Below are 13,631 nucleotides of genomic sequence, written 5' to 3'. Positions count from 1 at the left end.
AGTTGTACCGTCTTCTCTTAAATTTTTTGTTAGTGTTTATTTATTTTTGAGAGACAGAAAGGTACAGCGTGAGTGGGGGAGGGGCAGAGAGAGAGGGAAACAGAGTGTGAGCAGGGGAGGGGTAGAGAGAGAGAGGGAGACAGAATCCGAAGCCGGCCCCAGGCTCTGAGCTGTCAGCACAGAGCCCCACACCAGGTTTGAACTCACAAACCGTGAGATCATGACCTGAGCTGAAGTTGAACACTCAACCAACTGAGTTACCCAGGTGCCCCTGTACATCTTCTTTTAATATGTTATACCAGGGGGAAAATAAATGTGTGTGGTGGGATTGGGCTTAATTTTTACAAAAGACAAGAATATTTAAAATACATTTTTTTAAAGTGAAAATAAACATGGCTATTTTGTATCTGCTTTGCGCATGTTTACCAATGACATAAAAATGTCTGCAGGTAATAGGCGTTCTTCTCGCTGACCCTAGCACGTTTTATAAGTACTCCAGGTTTTTTGTTCTTATTTTCATCAGTTGCTCTCTTTTTTCCTGGCAGTTTACCATAAACATGCATTATAAATATGATACCTCTTTAATTTAGAAAAATATCTTATAAATGACAGGCAGTCTGGATTCTGGTTCTTGGTCTGTCATTTATTAATTCTACATTTTAAAAATATAAACAGAAGTTTAAAAACACCGTCATGAAGGAACTGCTTTAGGAGAGCTAAAATATATTAACGTGTCAGCAGAATAAAGATAACATACAGTATCCACAGGTTTTTAGTACTTCTTCCCATAATAAAATGATGTAATTGGGTATTAGTGTCCTGATCCAAAACTTTAGCATCAAATAAATCATATAACTACATCAGAAAGTTAAGATTTAGATTTACGTTTAACCAGCTTAAACACTTGAGCACAGTCAAATCATTTATCTTTACACTTTAATGAAATTAAAGTGATTGTAAAGCACTAATCAATTAAGATGTTGAAGGGAGTTCACAAACTACTTTTAGAAAAGGAAATATCCACTTTAAATGAAATCAGATAAATTGGATGGGATTGACTTCCCCTCTCCATAACAGGGAGAGAGAAGAGGTCTAAGAGTTAAATCCTCAATCTTTCGGAGGAAAGTTTCAAAGAAAAATAAGCATTTTTTATAAAGATTTAAAAGACTAATAGAGCGATATACAGGCATGCAGCTTTCGTCTTAAATATAGTGCACATGAAACATCACCTTTATTTTTCATAAACCAGGTCATAACTTTGTGGAAAGTTCTCAGAATATCCAAAATAGGAGGAAGGAGAGGAGCTAGCAAACTGCAAAAATTGACATTAAAATTCTTCAAAAGCCACGTGTAGACACCTTCTCATACCCTTAGTTTAAAAAAAGAAAAAAGAAAACAACTTGGTGTGGTGCTAGAATTCTACAAGCAAAGGCTAGAAGTCAAAATAAAAGTCTAATGAATTTCTCGATTCAAAATGGCGGCAGAGGTTATGGGGATTTTTCCTTATTTGTGGGGTAAGAAAACCTTTTAAGCGATAAAAGCGTACCTGCCTCTAAAATACAAGTGATTCCCTGGAGACAGCAGGGAATGATAAGATTGACCACATAGGCTTCAGTAGATGTCTGGCGTTTCTTCAGTCAAGTCTCTACCAGTATGCTGTCCTTCTGAGTGACCTTGAAGGGCTGTGTTTTCAGGCTTTGCCTCCTGCAACTGCTGACTAGTTCTTCTCTCCTTTACAGCTGTGTCTTCACCATCATCCTTCACAATGAAAACGAATACACTGAGCACATCGGTGCCCAATTCCTACTACCCAGGTAACAGATTCTTCCACTGTTGCATCCGTGCATAAGCCCTTAGCAATCAGTATCAGTCCACGCTCTCACTTTGCTGTCCATGATGCTTTAGGAGCTTAATATGTGTGATGTGTTGTAACCCGATGCTTTCTATGGCTTTCTGCGGGAAAAGTGGGGGGCCTTTCATCAGTCATTTACTGTTCTCTCTCTTTTTACTTTCTCTGCATTGACCTGCTTATGATGTATGACAGACCCATTTGTGCCAACTGCAATTTTAGGTGAGAACATTTCCCTTTATCACAGTTTATTGCAGGAGTAATTTACAAAGTCAGTGGCCACTCTGTAGGAGCCTGGAGTTCTAGTCTATATGATGCAGTGATTGTAAGCAGGACAAGGGGGTGGCGGGTGGCCTGGGGGGAGGGCAGAGATAAAAAGACTTTCTCCAAACAGTCTCCATTGATAAGAAGGGTTAGCCTCATGTTATGTTGGAAATGATACCAAAAGACTCAAATGAAAGATCCCAGCTCTAGTATTTTCCCTTTCTGTGTTCAGAACTTCAAGTCAGATTTGATCCCAAGGAAAAACACAGTATGTCATCACTCAGCTGTGTATTTCTAAGAGCTAAATTCTGTAATGTGAGGTCGTAAAAGTAAAAATCACTTCTTATTTTCACTTATCACTAAGCACTAAAAACTTCAATTTCAAAAATAGCATTTTTTTCTGATTATGCCAAATGTTATGCAGAAAAATGATCACAGTCGAGTTTTGGCCCCCTACCCCTCCTCCACGCCACTCACGGCCCCCGCCCCAGCATTCCAAAGTGTCTGTCACATGCTGGAATTTCAAAGGAGCTGATGTTCTCAGCAGCAAAGTGACAAGATGGCACTTTATAATCACATGGTGTATTATGTGTCAGATGTCACGAGAAATGAAATAAAATGTTAGCCCAGTGGGGCAGAATGCAGTGAAAATATGAGCTGTTCCCAGCCAGGAGCTGCAAAAAAAAAAAAAAAAAAAAAAAAAAAAAATCCCGTTTGTCCCATGTAAGAGGGTTTTGGAGAAATGGCATTACCTGGCTATAACCAAACCAACATGAGCTGCTATTGCATTTGAGATGCATAAATAACCCAAGTGTATCACAGCTGTGTTCTCTTTCTACTACTAACCTTACCGAAAAGGAGCACAACACAAACGACTTCAAGGTATATACCAATTCACCGTAGCAAGACTTTCATCCACAGCTGTTCGACTTTCTGCTTCCTAATTCTCTTTACAAGGGTTGATATCTTTGCAATACAGTTTTTCCCCCTGTGCTTCTCTTTTCTCTGAGTTGTTACGATTTTCGCATAGAGGGTCATTTGTTTTCCTTACGGTGTTTTCTGGGCTTAAGCAAGTTTGTGGCCTGAGTTCCATAGGAACTCAGACAGAAGTTTAAGAATGGACATAAACCCAAATTTTTGAATTTGCATCATTTTGAGGGCTAACAAACAGAGCTCACCAACCCCCCTTCCCCCCTTAGAGTGCCAGCTATATGGGGAGAAGGCTGCATTTTTATTCTTTTCATATGTAAGGGGCACAGGCTAATTTTAGGCACCCGAACAATGTAATCTACATGCAGATGACATTTGCAGAATCTTTCGAGAAGCGAAGATTTGCGGTTTCTTTGTGTGCCGTGGCATTCATCCTGCAGCTCCTCCAGTAGACGTTCTGACCTTGGGGGAGCTGGAGTAGGGAGGGCTGAGCTGTGCACCGTCAGAGGGAAGAAAACGTTCAGATTGCACAGCAGGATTAAGATAAGCTTATTAAACAAATATCATTTTTTAAAGTCGCTGCTTTGTTATTACAAACACTAATGACATCTTTTAAACTTGGTTAGGCTTCTCTACCAAAAGGGAATCACTTGAACAGACAATTCAAGTAGCAAACATGATGTACGTTTGTGAAAAGTAAGTCAGCCAGATTGACAAGTAAGTGTGATCACGTCTGGCTTACATATGTACCAACGCAGCACACGGCAGTGCTTGCGAACTGTTCCCCCCACGAGTTTGGTGCAAATGTGAGTCTGTATATCCCATAGTAAGCATTAATGAGGTTATCCCTTGACACCATGGGAAGAAGATAAGCTGTACATTTACTCTGGCACATTTGGGGAACAACGCTATTGCAGTTTACAATTAAGACGAGCAAATGCTCACAAAATTTTTGTGACTTGGAGCTTGGCACTCTAAGATCCTCTGTTATCTCCACCTTTTATTCTTATGTGCTGAGGTGCCCAGCTTAACGTACAGAGTTTTAGTACGCCTTTACATCATTGTCTTGCCAAGACAAAAAGAGAGACAGAGAGAGAGTAAGGGAGAGAGAGGGAGAGAGATTGATAGGTAGGTAGACAGATAGATAACGATTGATAGATATAGGTCTTTCTCGGTAAATAAATGCTAATAGATACTGATATCAGGATAAGTAGATATAATAGCACTCAGAAACATAGCACTCATTTCAATTCTAGTTCTTTCAGCTGGTTTGTTGAGAATTCAAGATAATCTATTAAAGGATATAGGTAGAATTAATTCCCAGTTCTTCAAAAACCATCAGAACTGTTAGTGAGAAGCTGTGTTCCTGATTTCCTCTTAGGCAAAATTTGTAACTGAAAAACATTGTTAGTGGATAATTTTTAGACAAACACAGGAAATCAGTGACAAATGATATATATGTCATCAATGATCATTCTTTTTAAAAATCACTAATTAAATCGCTAATTTTAATCACGAATCACTAATTTTGGTGGAGTCAAAAATTTCTAACAGGGTAGGTGACCCAGTTTCATAACACGTATGGCACGAGAAACCTTCTATTCCCCCCTCGATATCTATGTACTCGATAATAGCACTCATTTCTTAGATGGCCTCGGTAGCATTTAAATGCATAAAGATGGGTCCGCACGCTAGTTATGAGGCCGAGATCATAATGCAGCGGGGGTGGGGGCGGGGTGGTGACGAGCATAATGGTAACAGTGGTTGTCGCTCTGGGAATTAAACCTTCCAAGAATGCCTGGCCCTAGGACCAGAGTTGTGTGGGAAGTTTAGAAGGTCAGTTCACAATGGAGGCCATTTAATTATGTTCCTCCCAAAAGGTACAGAACTGAGAGAAGGAGAGATGCACAGGGGGGAAACTAATTAATGTTCCATTTATTTTAGTATAAAGAACAGGACTTCCTGCTGGAGTGGCTAAAAGCTCCCCGGGCTCAGTACTTCAGCAGGGACCCTGCACCCCCTTGATGAGCTTGGCAGTCGCCAGCAAGCAAATGTGATGTGAAAACATCCCGGCTTACTCGCGGCTGTCCTAATAAAATGGGAACATCCGAGTGGCTACATTTCAAAGCAAATCCAAATGAGAGACCAACTCATAAAATCAACTTACCACCCTTTTTTATTTTGTCTTTGTGTCGTTAGCCACCTTGTAGTGACCCAGGTGCCATTTCAGCAACAGCAACATAACTACACTTGTGTCCCACCTTTCATACCATGCATCCCCAGGTGCTTTGCGATGCAGATAGTACTGAGGTTTGAAAACCAGGCCCAGCTAACCGAGTGTCCTTGAGCTAAATTTCCTTTGGAGCTGAATCTCTCAGTTAAAAAAAATAAAAAAGGAAAGAAAGAAAGAAAGAATACCCATGGCTGAATTCCCTATATGGATAAACAATCTGGTAATTTTTTTAAAAAATGAACATACCCGTTTTTTATGGATGTTTTAATTCTTTATACCTGAACTCAATTTTGATTTAACATTCTCGTTTTAAGTGAAGGGAGCATTGTATTTTGTGAGACACATCCTCAGTCACAAAACGGCTAAAGGGATTCAGCACTATAATGAGCTAACCTGTAGCACGTCCAACTCTTAATCTAATAGCACCTTCCTGCGTAAGACGTTTTTTTTTTTTTTTTCCAAAGCTACAATTTCTGCAGTTCATTAATCTAATTTGCTAGGAGTCTTCCGTTAAAATATAGCCTCTTTAGGCTTATTTGACCAAATTTTGACATTAGTTTTGTCGTACCATTTGGTTTGACCTGTTCGAGGAATTTAAATGAGAAAATGTGTCAAGTACAAATAAGACTTTTATCTAGTCGTTACTTAGTTCATGGGGGATTAAAAAAGCGATTATGATACTATTTTAGCCTCCTTTTTGTTATTGAGTGTTTAAATAAGACACCCCCATCCTAACGTGATGGGAGACTTGAGGCTTTGACCTCTGATCACCTACGAAGAGAAAACTTAACTATAAAAGTAAAGCACAGAATTAAAACGACCTGTAATTATTCACACAGTACTATTGCTTATGCCCTGTTTCCTTTTTCTCCTCCTCTTTTCTCCTGATATGTACCTTCTTAAAAGTGCCAATAAATGGTAAGTTCCCCCATTCGCCCACGGAAAAGGTGTGGAGGGATCGGGAGTGTGTGTCTTATCTGTAGATTCGGACAAAGCCAGCTGGTTCTGCTGCGTGCCGGCCTGCATGTTAGCTCTTGTAGAACATTCCATGTGTGATGTGCTGGTCCACAGTCTTCTGTCAAGCCTTCCGTCACTGGCGCATGCAAGGGACCCATCAGACCCAGTTCCGTTTTCGATTTCCGCTTTCCTTGGATTTCATGTGTCAAGTTCATGTTTTCATCGCTAGCTTTATAAGCCAACCCATTCTGTGCACTTTTATTTTGCTCACGGAACATTTGTACGGAGTTTGTTTACTTCATCATACAAACTGGTCAACGGATCTTTGGAAGAATAAAGACAAGGCTGGCTTCGCGCCAGGCCTTGGTGAAGTTTCAGGCTGAAACTTCCATAAACCTCAGCACCCAAAGGCTGAAGGGTTCCTCCCAACTAGCTTTGTGAAAGCGATATATCGTTTGGACTGCTTTGTAAAAACGGAGATCTCTGCCTCATGCCTATCAGTATCGCCAATCCCATTCAGGTTTCTAAACATTTAACTTTCCTCTTTGGCTGGGCCACCACCATAGGGACTGTGGTGGCCGTAGGTGGAAGGGATGGCGCCAGCAGCTTCTTCGCGTTCTCGGGGCCCCGCTGGGCCTCCCTCATGCCCTTCATGGCCTTCTCTTCCCAGACGAAAGCCACACGATGGCCAGCGACACCAGCAGCCTGGTGCAGTCCCATACTTACAAGAAGCGTGAGCCGGCCGACGTGCCCTACCAGACCGGGCAGCTTCACCCCGCCATCCGCGTGGCAGACCTGCTCCAACACATCACGCAGATGAAGTGTGCCGAGGGTTACGGCTTCAAGGAGGAATACGAGGTGAGAGCCAGCTCCGCGCGCGGGGCTCCTTCTTGGCCCCCCGGGCCTACTGCCAAGCACTGTGTTCCCCACTGCTGCAGCGGGGCGACGGGACCCTGTATTTCATCCAGACACCCATTTCGACCTGGCGATGAGACTTACTGCTGGGAAGGTAATGTACGTAAAATGCAGAGAGGAGGGAGGATCCCTTTCCCTTATTCCCCAGAAGCGCAGCAAGAACAGAGGCCTGCCAGGGTCTCTCCCCCAATTCGTGATTATCCTTCTTGGCTTTTTGTGTGATTAAGAATGATGTGAAGTCCTAATGCTGTTGTGCTGGCTGTCCGGGAAGAAACTGTCCCCTTAACACAATTACAGGCCAACCAGTGATGTCATGTGCTGGAGACGAGACCACAGTGAAGGGACTGGCTCGTGTCACGGCTGTGACAGCTGTAGTCCCTCCAGCCCAGAGAGCATGTGGCTGTAGCGGGATCTAGGGCAGGCAGCTTTCGGGAGCATCTCCAGGCATGGTGACGTGCTCCTACCTTACCTGAAACGCAGGGCTCTCTTTACCACCTCCGTCGTTAGCTAATTCCTTCCGTTGGCAAGTCATTCAGGAACCGGAGACAATTAACTGATCTGAAGAAGTCTGTTTCAAAGAGGCGTACCATCACTGGAGTGTGTGTTGGGCAGGGCGGGGGGTGGGGGGGGCTGGTGAGGGGGAGGACTTCTCTGTGTACCTTAGTGAGTAAAATTAGTTCACACTCATTGGTGAAGAAAAAGTAGCAGCATACATACAATAAAAACAAAGTTATATATAGATCGTAGCTTTTTACATTTTAGAATGTGTTTCCGGTACTGTCTTTACCTAACCACCTCAAAGCTGTGAAACATTTTGTCTGGAATTAAGAGTATTTTAGGAGCGCCTGGGTGGCTCAGTGGGTTGAGCGTCTGTCTCTTGATTTTGGCTCGGGTCGTGATCCCAGAGTCATGGGACCAAGCCCCGCATGGTCCTTAAGAGCCTGCTTAAGATGCTTTCTTTCCCCCTCTGCCCCTCTCCCTCACTCTTGCACTCTCTCTCTCTGAAATAAAAATAAAAAGAGTATTTTAAACATCACTTCCTCCCGCCTCTTGCCCTACACGAGTTTCAAACTCTGCTTCTCTCTCCTCTCAGAGACCTCATGATACTTCCTTTCATGCCCCAGATGCTGCGTTGTCTTGAGTTTAGCTCCGTTTCTCAGCTGAGTTGCCAAAGATTTCATTACAGCTGCCAGAGCTGCCCCACTGCTCTGCTTCTTTAAGACTGGCTCTTCAGGCCAATGCGGACAAGTGGACAGACACACTCGCTCCGCTCTACTGACAAGGGCATCCTCGTGTGTTCCCAGTGACCTCGGCTCAGAAGGCTGCTGAGCCACAGAGACTAATGCAAACCAGGCCTTGAGGGTTGGATTTAAGTCCAGGCAGTAGTTTCAGATAAAGTTCGGCATTTTAGCAACCCTGAAATTCTTACATCTACCTTTAGCAATTTAACTTCTAACTCGGTGAAACTGACTGCCTTTGCATATTTCCTCATGCACTTTTCAAGGCTAGCTTAGGAATTAATAGGATTAAGAATAAGGCTTCCAAAAGCATTAATATCTTATGAAAGACAAAATTAGGTTAGGGAGAAAATAGAAGCCTAACAAACAGAGATAATGTCTCAGTTCTCTCCAATATTCTGAATGCATTCGTTGCTCAAATGTTTATTAAAGATGTTAATGTCAAAGAGATTAGTTATAGGCTCAAACAACAATTCATAAAATAACCGGAGTCCAGTTTTTCATGAACTGTATCAAAATACCTCGAGACTTCCTATAACACACTATAGATGATGCCTATTTGAAAGTGCACAAAAAAATCATTTCCCATTCATATTTCCTGAAGAAATATGATTTATAAGTGCAAACTAAAACCGCAGATACTCATTTTAAACCTATTATAATTGATGATTTATTAAGGATTGCTACACTCTGAAATAAAATGTTGTATTAATTAATTACATTTCAGAGAACTTTTTTTTCCTCTACATTCAGTGGATCAGAGAAGACTGCTGAAAAGTAACGTATATGTATACCAGATCATCCCACTGCACACCTTAAACTTACACAATGTTACATGTCAACTATATCTCAATAAACTGGGGGTAGAGATGCTTTCAAATACTTTTAAACACCCAAACCATTACCAGTTTGTTGGGTTCTTTTAAAGAAGGAAGGAAGAAGAAAGGGAAGAAAATTTAAAAGAACCTACACTAGCGAGGGAAGCAGGAACAAACAGGAAGGTATTATGGGGAGAGTTGCAAAATGGAGAGTTCTCTTGGGGATAATCCTAGCACTCTGTAACTTTCAGGTTAAGTCTCCCCACCTCCCGCTGCCACCATGGGGCGGCGCGGGGTGGGGGTGGGGCGCTGACATAGGAGAGGGGGCCGTGGCAGGACACGCACAAGGCGTGTGACGCTTGTGCAGGGGTACCCATATGCGGGGTGCTGCAGGGACGAGGGTCACCCCCCGGGCGTCCCACCTGAAGTCCTGCCCTGGCCACCCTTCCTGGTGCACCGCTGAATCCCGTGCCCTCATGTTTTTAGAGGCACAACTGAACAGACAGGAATCAACAGGGCAGCGCAAGGTCCCGGTTACAGTTACCTTGCTTTGCTTTCTCAGTCCTCAGGGGACATTTACTCTAGCGTGAACCTGGAAAACCCTTAAGCGTGTATTTTCCTGAGTTTACTTGGCTTTTAGAACTCTAATGCAACACACCTCTGTGAACCACGTGGTCAAGTATGCATTCTTTCGTTTTATCGACTCCGAAAGTCAGGAGTGCCCTGTGTGCCTGGTGTGGTGTCAACTCTCACAGATCGAGTCCTGAGAGGCTGTGGTTTGGGGCACAGGCTCTGGTGCCGGACTGCCTGTATTCCAGCCCAGCTCCGCTTCTTTTTGGCTGTGTGACCTCGGGCAAGCAACGTAACCTCTCTGGGGCTTTAGTTTCCTCATCCATAAAATGGAATAACTGTAGCGTCAACCCCATAAGTTTGTTGTGGGGATTAACTCATTTAGCATCATAAGTACTAGAATTGAATCCGGCACTTAGTTGAAGGTTTAACTAGTAAAAGAGAAACATACTAACTTATAGTAAGATCCAAGAGAAGACTTCACACAATGGGCTTTACAGGGAGACTGTGTCATTTTTGTGGCTTCATTCCATCTCTGTCATTTGTTGTGGTCAGCACTCTGAGGATAGAATGAGCCAGTCACTTTATGGCACAGTACATTTTCGCTTCATCTATAGCACTAGGTGGATTCCTTATCATGTTTGAGGTATCATCAAAAGTTCCCATTAAATGGGGGCACTTGGATGGCTCAGTCAGTTAAGTGTCCGACTCCTGGTTTCGGCTCAGATCATGATCTCACGGTTTCTTGAGTTCAATCCCCACAATGGGCTCTGTGCTGACAGCACAGAGCCTGCTCGGGATTCTCTCTTTCCCTCTCTCTCTGCCCCTCCCCTGCTCACACTGTCTCTGTCTCTCTCAAATAAATAAACTTTACACTTGATCTTAGCCAAAAGGCTGAGAAGCGATCAAATAAATAAACTTTAAAAAAAGTTCCCATTAAAAAGTAACTTAAGGAAGTAGGTAGGTTTGATTCTATGGACAAAGACTTGGAGAAAATAAGTATTTCAAAATATATGCTGTCACCTTTTGTTGCTTAAAGAGTATTTTCATATCAAAATTAGGAAAGTCCTAGGGAATGGTGTGACTACAGACCACAAAATGCTCTTTATTTTTAAAAGAAAGTTTCTGGTGGTGTCTTTGGCAGCCAAAGATGGAGGAGGGGCGGTTAATTCAACAAGTTGCTGCCCTCATTAATTCACCAGCGTGTACTAAGCCAGTGCTGTGAATCTGCTGCTGCTGGGTGCTGGGGATGTGGAAGACTTTCTGCCCTGCCAATGGGAAGCTCACTGCGCTGGAGGAAGCAGCCATGCAGGGACCGTGGCACGGCCATCAGGTTAAACCCCACAAAATAGACTTGCAACAGTTCTTTCATTGACACTGGGGGCACGCTGCTGAGCCTAGGGGTACCAGGCTGGGCTAGAATGACTCTTTCTTCAAAAAGTAAGTGGGAGTTCAATGTTTATAGCAGCACTCTCAACAATAGCAAAATTATGGAAAGAGCCCAAATGTCCATCAACTGATGAATGGATAAAGAAGATGTGTATATACATACACAATGGAATACTACTTGGTGATGAAAAACCATGAAAGCTTACCATCTGCAACAACATGGGTGGAACTGGAGAGTATTATGCTAAGTAAAATAAGTCAGAGAAAGACAGATATCGTGATTTCATTCATATGTGGAATTTGAGAAACTTAATAGAAGACCATAGGGGAAGGGAAGGAAAAATAAGATACAAACAGAGATGGAGGCAAACCATAAGGGAATCTTAAATACAGAGAACACACTGAGGGTTGATGGAGGAGAGGGGTGGGGGGGAGGGAGAAATGGGTGATGGGCACTGAGGAGGGCATTTGTTGGGATGAACATTGGGTGTTGTATATAAGTGATACATCACGGGAATCTACCCCTGAAGTCAAGGTTACACTGTGTGTGAGCTAACTTGACAGTAAATAAATTTAAAAGGGAGGGAGGGAGGGAGGGAGGAAGGAAGGAAGGAAGGAAGGAAGGAAGAAAGGGAGGAAGGAAGGGAGGAAGGAAGGAAAGAAGGAAGGAAGGGAGGGAGGGAGGGAGGAAGGAAAGAAGGGAGGAAGGAAGGAAAGAAGGAAGGGAGGAAGGAAGGGAGGGAGGAAGAAGTGAGAGTTAACTAAGAAAAAGTGGAAGAGGGAGACTCCAGGTGGACACAAAAGCAAGACAAAGTGGCATACTCAGAAATGGCAATTAGTGCCATGAACCCGAATTCCAGGAAGGGCTAGGGGTCTGATCACAAAGCGTCCCACCAAGAAGCTTGAACGTCACTCTGAAAGCCATGAGAAGCGAAGAAACACTCGGGTAACATGAGTCTCTCCGGTGTTTGGATGGGAGATTTGTTTCTGCACTATTTAGCACAACCTAGTTTGTAAACCTTATTTGTACGAGGCACACAGGAATTGCTCGAAAGATAATAATCAGTACCAGGAAAAGTAAAGGAGAGAGGGAAACTATTTACAGAAAATGTAACGTGAACTACAACGCCCCGTTCCCATTCAAAAAGATGCTATGGAATGCTTGGCTTCAGGACTCACTGAAGCCATGAATGACGATACCTCTCTGGGGATAAAACGTCAAGAAAGTGTTCACTTGCGGCTTTGACTCAACAAAATGAATCCGTTTGTCTTTCTGGTTTTCTTCAACCCATGAATATTGGGGAAGACCAGCGATGTACGTTGTAAAATAGTTTTGAAATAGTGACCTGCTCTCTGTTGACACTGTTTGAACCAATTCGCCTTTATCTTTTCCAAGACAGCAATGTCTGAAAATCGTCCTAAACATGAGGAGGATTCATTACTGTTCAAGTAGCTGACAGAAGTGTGTCCAAACAACAGGGAAAACATGTGGTGGGGGATGAGACCGAGCAGCACTGAGCGCAAATTTTATATTTGATTTTGTTCTAACAAGATCGTCATATGGTGTATCTCACCAGGGAAATGCAGTAATTTGATTCAAAAGAAACTCAGACATGAATCCCAATAAAAAAGTAAACATGCTGAATTGGACAGAAAATGGCAGGTTGTCATCACAGAGCGGATCAGGGATCTCCGGAGAAAGACCGAGCAGAAAGGGCAAGTTTGTTTACATTGCTGCCGAAGAGGAACTGTTCTTTTTCCCAGCAAGCAAAGAGCCGTCTGCGCTCACCCCTTGGGGGAAAATCTGTGGGTTTTCTGTGCCAAAAATAGGAGAAAGGAGATAGCTGTGCACAAGGATCACGAGGTAGGACTGAGCCATCCTGCCCCTGCAGACATGGGGCTTTAGCAGCTGGAGTCAAGGTGACTCTGCTGTTCCTCCCTGAACCTACAGGCCCCATCCTAGACATGGCTTTCCTGGGCCCTGTCACTTACTAAGCTAGCAGCATGCTCCTTACTGCCACAGAGAGCCTCCCTGGGGACCCCGTGGGGTTGGAGAGCGAATTTCTATCCCTTTGGGGATCCAAGCAGGAAGGACATTAACCTTATGGAGGACCACAGTCATTTAATTCTGAAAGAGCACATTTTGCTATCATTATAAAATTAAGATAAAGGAAGGACAGCAATTTAAAACTACTCCCAGATAGGGCATCCTGAAAAACACAGATGGTACTGTTTCGTTAGCTAATAATCAATATTGCTCTGGGGCACCAAAATTTATTTTCCAATTACTGGAGCTAAAACTTATAAACCTAAGTAACTCTTTGCAGCCTGCTCTGGAAATGAAAATCAGTGTGTACATATGTATCTAAATCTGTTTAGAAAACTATTATTCTCACCCCCACCTACCTCTCTCCTATATATTTCTCAAGTGTACAAGCACTGGTTTTTAATTTTATAATTGAACATGG

General features: G+C 43.0%; 1 protein-coding gene across 11 annotated transcripts in view; it reads left to right on the top strand.

Moving 5' to 3' along the window:
- PTPRM (protein tyrosine phosphatase receptor type M) overlaps positions 1-13,631 on the top strand; it is a 796,726-nt gene that overhangs the window by 651,689 nt on the left and 131,406 nt on the right. For 6 of the 11 annotated variants that reach the window (XM_045459380.1, XM_045459377.1, XM_045459376.1 and 3 more), the window contains 4 exons: positions 1,740-1,814; positions 2,045-2,071; positions 6,183-6,194; positions 6,904-7,091. In XM_045459380.1, the coding sequence (XP_045315336.1) occupies positions 1,740-1,814; positions 2,045-2,071; positions 6,183-6,194; positions 6,904-7,091 (302 nt within the window). The remainder of the gene's footprint in view (positions 1-1,739; positions 1,815-2,044; positions 2,072-6,182; positions 6,195-6,903; positions 7,092-13,631) is intronic. The other 5 variants (XM_045459381.1, XM_045459379.1, XM_045459378.1 and 2 more) reach the window with 2 other exon arrangements.

Source organism: Leopardus geoffroyi, chromosome D3 (assembly GCF_018350155.1).
Source record: "Leopardus geoffroyi isolate Oge1 chromosome D3, O.geoffroyi_Oge1_pat1.0, whole genome shotgun sequence".
In the NCBI taxonomy this organism is placed as follows: domain Eukaryota; kingdom Metazoa; phylum Chordata; class Mammalia; order Carnivora; family Felidae; genus Leopardus; species Leopardus geoffroyi.
The sequence above is the reverse complement of the archived record's forward strand: the minus strand, read 5'-3'. Positions and strand labels throughout refer to the sequence as shown.